General features: G+C 39.6%; 1 protein-coding gene across 2 annotated transcripts in view; it reads left to right on the top strand.

The window, feature by feature from the left end:
• Positions 1-12312, top strand: part of SLC41A2 (solute carrier family 41 member 2) — a 51503-nt gene that overhangs the window by 8543 nt on the left and 30648 nt on the right. For both annotated transcript variants that reach the window (XM_079992671.1, XM_079992672.1), the window contains 3 exons: positions 26-768; positions 9779-9886; positions 10987-11058. In XM_079992671.1, coding sequence (XP_079848797.1) covers positions 211-768; positions 9779-9886; positions 10987-11058 — 738 coding nt within the window. In that variant the 5' untranslated portion in view covers positions 26-210. The remainder of the gene's footprint in view (positions 1-25; positions 769-9778; positions 9887-10986; positions 11059-12312) is intronic.

Raw genomic sequence — 12312 nt, 5'->3', positions numbered from 1 at the left:
AACATGTTTACTGTGTTCTTTTTAGATCCCAGCTTTGTTGCGGAATTGCTCAAGACCAAAAGTTAGTGAAAAGAAATCTTTCTACATAACAGACAACTTCATAACGTGATCGGCTGTATCAAATCAAAGATCTCTATATAATCGTTTGATGCATCATTTAAACTTCCCTGGGATCTGAAGCAATCATCAGAACAATATTTTTGAAACAGCATGACTAACTGTAAAGGAAGATCTGTCAGCAAGAAAACAAATGATAAAACCTATCATGGAGAAAGTTTTGTAAATTGGACTATAAATCTAAATACAATTCAGTCTGACAAGTTCTTGAACCTGCTGTTAAGTATGGTTCCAATTGTTTATCACAAAAACCAGGAAGAAAGACATAAGAAAGTGAATGGTCTCTGGCAAGATGGATTACAGCCATCAGGGCATGGTTTCAGTGTTAGGACTGACCAGCACATGGATTATCATCATTTCTCAGAATCAACTTTTCATAATGGTAGCAACGGACATAATTCATCGAGCTGTAGCCCAAAGTATGATAACTTCGCAGGATATAATTATTCAGACAGAATGGACATGTCAGAAACAGATATTATGCTGCAGGACAACAACATATCTAGTGATGGTGAAGAAGATACCATTGTGGAAGGCAGCAAAAAACAGCCAAAAGAATCTAGTAGCATTATGGCATTACAGATACTTGTACCATTTTTGCTAGCAGGCTTTGGAACAGTATCTGCTGGGATGGTTCTGGATATTGTTCAGGTTGGTATTTCCTAAGTATGGCTTTAAATGTACACATTCTGATTTTTTTCTGACATTTAATATAGTCCTCTATATTAAGGCTGAAGTATGTGTTATTTATTGTAATGTTGTTTGTTCATTATGTAAGGCTACTTAGACACACGCAACTTCTGAGTGGGTTCTTCTGTAGTCAAGAGGGAGCTGAAGATTTTGTTTGTGATTTGAGTTCTCAAATGTTACTTAGGTTCATATGAGTTTCAGGAGGTTAATTGTCCTTGTACTAAACTTATGTTCGACTTCCGGGACGCCACGGCCACGGAAAGGAGCGCGAGGCTGCCCTCCGGGGGGGTCTCGAACAACACGGAGGTCTAGAGGGGGTCACGAAGGCTCCGTGAACCCCGAAACCTCAGGAGGATTATTCTGGGGGACAAAGTACCCAGCGACGCTGCTTGTGCTTGCCTGTGTTGCCGGCGTTTAACAGGGCTGGAGCCGCAGCATGAAGGGGAAGCAACAGACTCCATGTTGTGAAGCCTCAGGCTCCGTGTGAAAAGCGGCGGATCTCCAACAACAGTTGAAAAGCTGGGAAATAGCTATTAAGGATTGTGCAGAAAACAACAGAAAAATAGCGAAAAGTAACCGAGTTAAGGTTAAAGGAAGTTTAACTGAAGAACCCAGCGGAAAAGAAATATGTGGTGAAAGGAGAAGGAATCCACTACTGGCGGTAAGACTAAAATGGAGTATAGCGGAAGGCTGGGAGTGAGAAAGTAAGAAAGTAGCCGCTAAGTGGGTGTGGAGGAAAGACCTCAGACACAAAGTATAAAGAGTCGGAGGCAAAGTAACAGCGAAACATTTTAATGGACTAGAGAGAAGGGAGAGGAATTCTTCTGTTTCATCGGGTCGGAGACTGTCACAGCAACGACCGGCGTGGGGTTTATGGACGGTTCTTCCGTTTTCAACTTTTCTGAATACAGCATTTAAGAAGGGACTGACTTAAACAGTACGTAAAGTTTCTTTTTCCTAGTTTCTGTCATTAAGCATGCGTGAATAAAGGACAGAGACTGTTATACACTTAACCCAGTAAAAGGTTGGGAAAACCTGAGTGACAACAGGAGGAATAGAGAAGTGAAGAAACATCTGAGGAGGCTGGGGAGAAAAAGCGAACAATTTGGGATTTTTGCTTCGCCATTTTGCTCCTTTCCGCTTCTGTCTCTCTCCTTGTCTTAAAGAGATACACACTAATGTTTAAACAGGAGAAGATTGAGCCTATGTCCTAGACTGAATTACAGCTTTGGTGGAAAGAGACTGGGAACTTTTGGGAGAGGGGAATTTAAACACGATAGTTTGCCAGGACTTAACGCCATATAAAAAGCCTCATGTCCTAAAGAACACTTCCCGTCTTGACCCAGCTCCCCTGCTTGGACTCGCCCCTGGATTGAGACTTTCATCACATTCCCCCCAAGACTCTAGAGAATTAACTACGTGTCTTCATTTACACGCCCTTAAAACTTTGACGCTTAATCTTTTTTCCATCGCCCTCTTTTATATCTCTTCAATTCTTTATAGGTCTTCGGATCTTCTCTGTAGCATTTGAGAGACGTTGGCTTTGTCACCCTCATACCTTTTTCTTGCATTTTGTCCTTTACTGGCTTTGATATATTTACTGGTGGGGTTACGGACCACACGAGATTAGCAGACAGGCACTGTACGGAGGGTGATACCCTGCTGAGAAACCATACAGAAGGCCAATTACAACGGGAGGAATCAAGGAAGCCAGCAATTCTTTATAGTGATTACCAAAGGAGGAAGAATATCAAATATACAAAATGAAAAAGGGGGTGGGAACGCCAGCGGAACGGAGGCCATCTAGACAAGAAGAGGGGAAAGAAATTAAGGATTACGATAGTTTGATGGCCGAAATAAGGAAAGATTTTAAAAATAATGAACAATATATTGAGAGAAAGCTACTGGAAGTACAGGACACTTTGGATAAGAAACTGGAGGGGGTGGTGGGTGAACTGACAGGAAAAGTTAAAGATTTATCGGTAAGAGCTAAGGTACTTGAAGATTCAATGAAAAGGATGCAAAAAGATACGAAAGACAGCAAGAAGGAGGTGGATAGGATTAGAGTAGAAGTTAAAGAGATAGGAAAGATACAGGAAGAGTTTTGGACAACATGGCTATGACACAGATGAGACAAAATCAATTAAATCTGAAATTCAGAGGAATACCGGAGAACTCAAATGAGAACATATGATCCAAAATGGTTAAAGAGCTACCAATTTGGTTAGATAGGAAGGAAGAAGAGATAAACCACTCTTTAGCAAATATCTTCCGGATAAAAACAAAATCGGCTAAAGCTAATGGGAAAAAATTGCCAGGAGATGTATTAGCCATGTTTAATTCGTTGGAGATAAGAAATGAAATACTGAAACAGAACTACAGCAAAAGGTTATATATCGAAGGAAATTCAATTATTATATTTAAAGAGATCCCTTCGAGATTTCTTCGAAGGAGAGACCCATATAAAAAATTAACCAATCAGCTGAAGAAAAACGGGATCCTATATAGATGGGAGTTCCCGGAAGGTATTTCATTCTATTTCAAGGAAAAAAAGATTCAAACTGTCTACCTCTTCAGAACTTGAAAATTTTGCAAGGAGATACGAGAAGGATTTTGGAAAGATGGTGGGGCAGGAGGAGGGGGGGAGGGTGAGGGGAGTGAAGAAGAAGAAAGAGAGGAAAACCCAACAGGAGAAAGGGAAGAAGTAGAGAAAGAAGACAAGGAACAGTAGTTTCCATCCAGATTTGATAATTTATTAATACTATACAACAGATGGCTTTAAAAATACTGACCTGGAATGTGAATGGGCTGAACAATAAAAATAAAAGGAATCAGATTGCACATATATTATTGAAAAAGAATCTTGATCTAATCTGTCTACAAGAGACTCATGTAATAAATAAGCACAAGAGAATTCTGAGTAACAAGAGATTAGGGCTGGACTTTGTGACTTCTGATAAGGTCAAGAAAAGAGGCGTGGTATTATATATAAAGGAAAAATTTGACCCACAACTATTGTATAAAGATGATCAAGGGAGACTGATAGTAGTACAGATGGTGTTTCAAGGAGAAAAAATAATCGTTGTTGGAATATACGCACCTAATGATAAAAAGTCAGCTTTTTTCTCTGAATTAGGTAATAAGTTATTGGAGTGGATGGATCAAAAAATGATACTGATGGGCGACTTTAATGGTGTGGTGTCACCAAATCTGGACAAGTCAACAAAAAAGCAAGAGATGAAGGAAGGCAAATTACCCCGATCTTTTTTTGATCTGGTTAATAATATGGGATTAATTGAGATTCAAAAACCCCACTACAAAACAGTATACTTTCTTCTCAAACCCAAACCAGAGTTGGGGGAGAATAGATAGTATTTGGATATCAAAGGAATTGACACAGAATTTAATTAAGTCGGAAATTCTTGCACAAACTATATCTGATCATAATTCAGTATCTATAGAGATAAAAGGTAAAGATGTTAGAGCAGGTAGATGGAGAAGGAATGAATTTCTATTCAATGATCAGAGGATAGTAACTAAGGCTAAGGAAACAATTGAAGAATACTTTAAATGGAATTTAAATGGGGAAACAGCTATAGAGACGGTGTGGGATGCAGGAAAGGCAGTCATGAGGGGCTTTCTGATTCAGAAAAATAGCCACTTAAGAAAAGAAAAAGAGAAAAAGAAAGAGCAGATTTTAACACAGATCATGGAAAATGAAAGAAAATTAACTACCAATCCTGGTGAGGAGACTGTAAAACAAAACATAAAGATATTACAAGGCAAATTTTCTACGATAATTAACCAAGAGATTGAATGGAAAATTAAAATGATGAAACAGAAGAATTTTGAATCAGCTAATAAGATAGGGAAATATTTGGCGTGGCAAATAAGAGAAAGGAGGAAAAAAAACATGATTTGTAAGATAAGGGATGGAGAAAGGATTATAGAAGAACCAAAAGAAATAAAAAGGATATTCCAGAAGTACTATAAGGACCTATATAAAAGAGGAAAGGAAACAGATTATGAAATAGACTGCTTTCTGCAAGAACACCATCTGCAACAGATTGCAAAAGAAGAAAAAGCATTACTAGACCAGATGATCACACAAGAAGAGATAAAGAGGGCTATAAAAAAGATGAAAACTGGAAAAGCGCCGGGGCTGCATGGCCTACCGGCCAAATATTACAAAATATTAAGCGATCAAGTATCCCCAACCCTATGTGAAGTGATGAATACTATTTTAAAAGAGGGAAGGATCCTGAACACCTGGAAGGAAGCATACATCACATTGATCCCTAAAAAAGATGTAGATGCCCTAGAAGTGAAGAATTACAGGCCAATTTCGCTATTAAACAACGATTACAAGTTGTTTGCAGATGTAATGGCAGAAAGATTAAAAAGGTATTAAACAATAGAATTCATAAAGACCAAACGGGCTTCCTTCCAGGGAGACAACTGAGGGACAATGTAAGAAATGTGATAGATATCATTGAATATTTGGATACTAGAATAGATAAACAGACGGCCTTGGTATTTATAGATGCCGAAAAGGCATTTGATAATGTCTGATGGGGTTTCCTGATGAAAAGTCTGAAAATGATGGGGATGGGAGAAAAATTTAGAAAAGGTATAGAAGCAATTTACCATGAACAAAAGGCAAAACTGGTAATAAATAATACTACATCAGAATTCTTCAATATATTTAAAGGGACTAGACAAGGTTGCCCCTTGTCTCCTTTACTATTTATAACAGTATTGGAAATACTTAATAAGAGATTGAGGGAAGCAACAGAGGTTAAAGGAGTCAAGGTAGGAATGAAGGAACATAAAATCAAAGCTTTTGCGGATGATATTGTATTAACACTAGAAGACCCAAAACACAGTTTAAAAGAAGCCCTACAAAAATTTGAAGAGTTTGGTGCCGTGTCAGGACTCAAGGTTAATAAAAATAAAACTAAAATGCTGGTTAAAAATTTAACTAAGGAAGAAATGGTAGACTTAGAATAAAGGGCGGGAATTATGACAGTTAAGAAGGTGAAATACCTCGGAGTGTGGATTACGGCAAAGAATATCAACTTATATAAGGATAATTATGAGGCCACCTGGAGGAACATCAAGAAAGACTTGGAAATCTGGGGGAGAATGAGACTATCCTTTTTGGGGAGGATAGCGGTTGTTAAAATGAATGTCCTGCCTAGAATGTTGTTTTTATTTCAAACTATTCCCGTACTTAAAGGTTTAAAGCAATGTAAAGAGTGGCAGAGAGCCCTGGCGAGATATATCTGGCAGGGAAAAAGACCGTGAATAAAAATGAAAATATTGGTAGACAGAAAGGAAAGAGGGGGCTTCTCCCTACCGGACCTGAGTTTATACTATGAGGCAGCATTTTTATTGTGGCTAAAAGACTGGATAAGATTAGAAAATAGAGACATGATCTGGAGGGTTTCGATAACAGGTACGGGTGGCACTCATACCTGTGGTACGAAAAGGTGAAGGTACTTAGGGGCTTCCTAAATCATATTTTTAGGGGACCAATATTCCAGGTATGGGAGAGAAATAAAAATCTCTTGGAAAGGAAGACCCCCTGGTGGATCTCACCAATAGAGGTGTTGACTATCAGGAAAACCAATATGGAAGAGAAGAATGCCACTTATGAAGAACTTATAAGCAAAACAGAACAAGGTATTAAACTTAGACCGTATGAAGAGATAAAAAACTTATTCACTGGTTGGTTGCAATACCACCAGGTGAACGATCTGCTAAAAGAAGATAAAAAGAAAGTAGGATTTGAAGATAAAAAAATCTAAGTTCAATGTGGAGGTTGTTGAAGGCAAGAGTAAAATATTGTCTAGGATATACGATATGTTATTGGAGTGGTATACAAAAGACGAGGAGGTGAAGGAGGTAATGACTAAATGGGCGATAGACATTGGCTATAATATTGATTTTGAAAGGTGGCTGGAACTATGGAATAACTATGGAATAACAATATAAAGTTTACGGCGTGTATGGCATTGAGGGAAAACATGTGGAAAATCATATATAGGTGGTACCATACGCCGTTGAAACTGGCTAAAATGTACAGGTTAAAGAACAAAAGATGTTGGAAATGCGGTGAAGCAGAAGGCGATTTTTAGCACATGTGGTGGTCATGCAATAAAGTGAAAGGCTTTTGGGAATCAATCTACAACGAGCTTAAAAAAATCTTTAAATATACTTTTCCCAAAAAACCCGAAGCCTTTCTGCTAGGAATGATGGGTAAAGAAATTAAAAAAGAAGATAAGATAATATTCCTTTATGCCACTACAGCCGCAAGAACTATGTTGGCACAAAACTGGAAAACGGAAACTATACCTAGCATAAGCGATTGGCAGGTTAAAATGGTAAATTATGCCGAGCTTGCTAGACTAACAGGTAGAATACGAGAAATTTCATGAAAATTGGAATAAATATTGGAAGTATATTGGAACCAATTTGTAGAGGGCACTGGCGGGGCTGGAACAACTCTAACAGTGAGCGGTTAATATTTAAGATCAAAAATAAAATACGTGACTGTAGAACTTATTTGATACTTACCAAAAGGGTGGAGGGGAGTCCAAGGCTCGATAGAGTCCAAAATACTACGATTTTCCGATTTTTTTTTTGGTATAATTTGGGGAGGGGATATAATAAACTATGTAAATGAACTATATTTACATTTATATGTATACTGATATGTTTATCGGTATGTTTATTTGTGTATTTTATATCTATATTGATATGTTTATTTGCATAACCTGAATAAAAATGTAAAAATAAATAAACTTATGTTCAGCACATGTTGAACAAGATATTAGTCACGCCATTTTTCTAGTTTCCTTTTCTTAGTCCACCCACTTCACTGAGTGAAGCTTTATTCCCCCACCCCCACCTCTAAAATCCATTTTCGCTGCTTTAGAATTTGTAGGGAGGAAGTGAGGTCATTTGGCACAAAGGCAGAATTTTCAAAGCCAGGCAAATTGTGTAAAGGGACACCACAAGCACCATTATATTTGCAGGATCTTTAATATCAACTGGACGCCACTCCAGTCTCCATGCAGTGCAAGATTCCAAACGCTTGTGTTTCCTTTTGGGAACGAGACTCAGCAAAGACTGTGGTGCCTTTAGGATATATGGTTTACTTGCACACATGTACAACCTGAGCCTGCGATGGAGGGGCTGACAGCATCAACACCTCAAAAGGGTCTTATTCCTTCCATGGACACGGCCTTAGATTCAAACAGAAATCACACATCATGTTCTTTCTCTCCAGCTTGCCACTTTACTTCTCGTTTACCAAGAAGTTTAGGGAAGCTTTTAACGTTTGATGTATTACTCTATTTTAATATTTTGTTGGAAGCTGCCCAGAGTGGCTGGGGAAGCCCAGCCAGATGGGCGGGGTATAAATAATAAATTATTATTATTATTATTTACATCTCTCTCACATCCACACACCAAACTCTCTACTCTAAACTCCGGCTTTTATCTGTTGAGGGCCCTGTTCTCTTTAAAAGCTCATCACCCAGGTTAACACCTCACAGGAAGCCAGCGTGGCTTGACCAGATTTGAGCATTTGCTGAATCCAGGGATTAATTAGAGGGATCTGGCACCCACAAACTCCTAACGCTATCTTACAAAATATTCACATTTATATTTCAAATTCCTCAGTTTGCTCGTTGGAAATTGAATTAAGGTATGTTATTTAAACTAAAAAGGTAAAGGGATCCCTGACATTTAGATCCAGGAGCAAACGACTGTGGAGTTGCGACGCTCATCTCGCTTTATTGGCCGAGGGAGCCGGCGTACAGCTTCCGGGTCATGTGGCCGGCATGACTAAGCTGCTTCTGGTGAACCAGAGCAGCGCACGTTTACCTTCCCGCCGGAGTGGTACCTATTTATCTACTTACACTTTGATGTGCTTTCGAACTGCTAGGTTGGCAGAAGCTGGGACCGGACAACGGGAGCTCACCCCATGGCGGGGATTCGAACCGCCGACCTTCTGATCGGCAAGTCTTAGGCTCTGTGGTTTAACCCACAGCGCCTGGTCCTATTGAATTAATCTTTAGGGCAAGATGAATTGCACCTAAGGAACTTGAAGATGCAATCTGAGTCTTTGGCTATAATTTTTGACATGTGCCAGGGGACTGGATGTGCTGGGACACTCAGCGCATATACATCAGATCTATAAAAGGGGTGTGGGGAGAAGATCCAGATTACAGATTGTTGGTCAGCTGTGTTCATAACTGGGAAGCTTTGAGGACAAATAATTAAGGAGTTAGTTTGGAAGCATTTGGAAAAGAACACAGTCATTACAAAGAACTAGCATGATGTTCTCAATAATAAATCATGCCAGGTTTACTTTTATCTGGATAGCTACTAACCTGGTAGGAAAAAAGGTTATATGGATGTAGTATATATTGATTTCTGCAAGGCTTCCACAAGGCCCTCCATTATATTCTTTTTGGTGCCTGTAAAATGCGTGCTAGACAATGTTACTGCTAGAATGAGCTGTTCTTCTATATCAGTGTGAGCCGCTAAACTAAAGGCAGCGAGAAAGGCCATGATACTTCTTTTTCTTGCAAGTCCCACTGAGATATCAAAGCAGATTAGCTACTCAGTTACAGTCTTTGGGCTTTTGATATGCTAGTTACATAATACTGGCAAGGGAAACAACAGCTCTATGTATTCAGCTATGAAATGTCATGACTCATTATTGGAATATTTCTGTACTGTTGATGGTACTGATACTGGGGAAAATATATTAGGTACCGAACTGATTTTGGCTTTATTAGTTACTAAGATTCAGGAATATAAAGTATATTCTGTCCTTGGTAATATCTAGATAGAAAACCCTTTCCCAGAAATGTAATTTTGTGTCACTATTTTTAAAACATTTATTTTATTGTTTTTTTAAATATATCTATTTTTATGTTTTCCATTTGTCAAATAGCATTGGGAAGTGTTCAAAAACATTACTGAAGTTTTCATTTTGGTTCCTGCACTACTTGGTTTGAAAGGGAATTTGGAAATGACTTTGGCATCCCGATTGTCAACAGCTGTAAGTATATGAAGCATTATAAGGCCGAGGTATTGATATTAGCGGTTTCTTGTTACACAGGGACATCTGCAACATTTGTTGAGATCAGCATCCACCATCAATTATCATAGGCAAGTGACAGTTGAAAAATGAATAGACTGGTGTGCTGACCCTATTTCCCCAAACCACTCCCTGTGTCCTGTGCCCTTCATAATGTCTTTTGTCTTTTGTCAGGTTGGTTGGAGGAAGTCAGGTGGCGTCCATCTTTTTCTTATCCTCACATATCTCTATGTGCATAGTTATTCAAAATGTGCATTGATGTGCATTTAATTAATAAAAATACTCTGCATTTCTTTAGTTCGGGAGGTATTAAAGTATTTTTGGGGTCATCTGCTTACTTCTATGCAAGAATGTAATGATTTTAAAATTGTTCAAAATATGTACTCTTGCATCATTTAAGCATAAGTCTGCCTTTAAACATTTCAAACAATAAGAATAGAGAGAGAGACTTAAAGGGAAGCTTCTGAACAGTCAAACAATAGTCAGAACAGTGTCACAAGGGGGAGAATAACCGTGCTTTATGTCTTTTGTTATCAATCTTATAATTAGCATAATTTTTGTATAATTCCTATGAATCAGCTGCTGCCAAACAAATAAAAAAACTGCAATTCTACACTCACTTACCTGAAGGTAAGCCCCATTGAACGTTCGACTCCCAAGGCGTTTGGGAGCCGAGGTACGACTGTTTTATTAACATTTTATAACCTTCAATTATGAATAAATATTTTTACAGTTCAAAAAAGAATCCAGTTTTTATATCCGTTTCATAAAAGGCCATGCTAATAATGCTACTTTAAACACAAAGCAGTTTTTGACAAGATAACGGTATACAGACAGTATGTAGCTCTCCACTCCCCTAGCACTTTTGGATTGACAGTCAGTTAAAGTCTGATCATGGCTTCCATTTTGAAGAAACATGCACACGACTCATATACTTTTGAGATGAAATGATGTTATAGCACACAAAATGTTTGTGGTAGAAAGTGATAGTTGAACTCTTCAAATTACTACCAAGGCAATATTTTTCACTTGCTAAAAACACATTTTGTGCTTTTTTACAGGTAAATGTTGGAAAAATGGATTCACCCATTGAGAAGTGGAATTTAATAATTGGTAATTTGGCCTTAAAACAGGTAAGGATTCATAAAAGTGTTAAAAAGCCATTGCAGATTAACACATTGTCATGGATACAAGATGTCATGGACTGGTTGGATGCAGAGGAATGGTGGGAGGAACCAGCTGGGGAAACCCAAGGGAAGAAGGCGGGGACCCCAGGGAGTGCTGGTTGGAGGACAATAATAAGTGGTCAAAGGGAGAAGACTGGGAGGAGGAGCTGTCGGAAGCTGAAGAAGTAACAGGGCTTAGTGAGCTGGGGGAGTCTGTGACAGAGAGGAATCTAGAATTAGAGACAGAAGCTGAAGCGGGGGAGGGGGGGGAGGAAGGCCAAGAAGCATAGATGAGTCCAGCAGGTGAGGGGTCATAGGTGTCTTCCGCTTCTCTGCGACAAACTCCCCTCCCCTCTGGTCTTGCAGAACCAGAAGAGGCATGAAAAAGGTGGAGGAGATGTTAGCTTCAAGCGAGCACAGTCTCCAATTGCTTGGGAAAAAAACCCTGGAGAAGAGGGTACTTAGACAGCTGTGGGGAGGCAGGGACTTTCAGTCTCAGCAACTGATCCATGGGGCAAGACCTACTGGGGATGAGCTGTTGTGCTCATTAGCCCTGACACTCTGACACATGGTGTTCTTGCTAATAAAGTGTTAACTCCAGCTTGCTGACACGTACAAAGCTCTTGCAGTCAGATGACTCGGGCATTGTTTCCCATGGGATTAATGTTCATAGGATTTTGAGAGTTTGCATACTATTCAAATAGCACTTGTAGTCAGATTTGAGTAATTATTCTCAGAGCTGTGGAGCATCGTTACAGAGATCCCCAGCAAGTCTTACCTCAGTTCGAAGTCTCCTGCTGTGCCTTAGACTGGCTGCAGTGCAGTCTCAGTACATTGAGACTGCTGATTTATCTTTAAGGGAGTTTTTTTTAGTACCTACTTGGGTGGCGCTTTGGGTTAAACTACAGACCCTAGGACTTGCCAATCAGAAGGTCGGCGGTTCGAATCCCCGCAACGGGGTGAGCTCCCGTTGCTCGGTCCCAGCTCCTGCCAACCTAGCAGTTCGAAAGCACGTCATAGTGCAAGTAGATAAAGAGGTACTGCTCCAGCGGGAAGGTAAACGGTGTTTCGGTGCGCTGCTCTGGTTCACCAGAAGCGGCTTAGTCATGCCGGCCACATGACCCGGAAGCTGTATGCCGGCTCCCTTGGCCAGTAAAGCGAGATGAGCGCCACAACCCCAGAGTCGGTCACAACTGGACCTAACAGTCAAGGGTCCCTTTA

This window comes from Podarcis cretensis (assembly GCF_951804945.1).
Source record: "Podarcis cretensis genome assembly, chromosome: 10".
In the NCBI taxonomy this organism is placed as follows: domain Eukaryota; kingdom Metazoa; phylum Chordata; class Lepidosauria; order Squamata; family Lacertidae; genus Podarcis; species Podarcis cretensis.
This window is presented reverse-complemented; position numbering and strand designations above follow the sequence as displayed.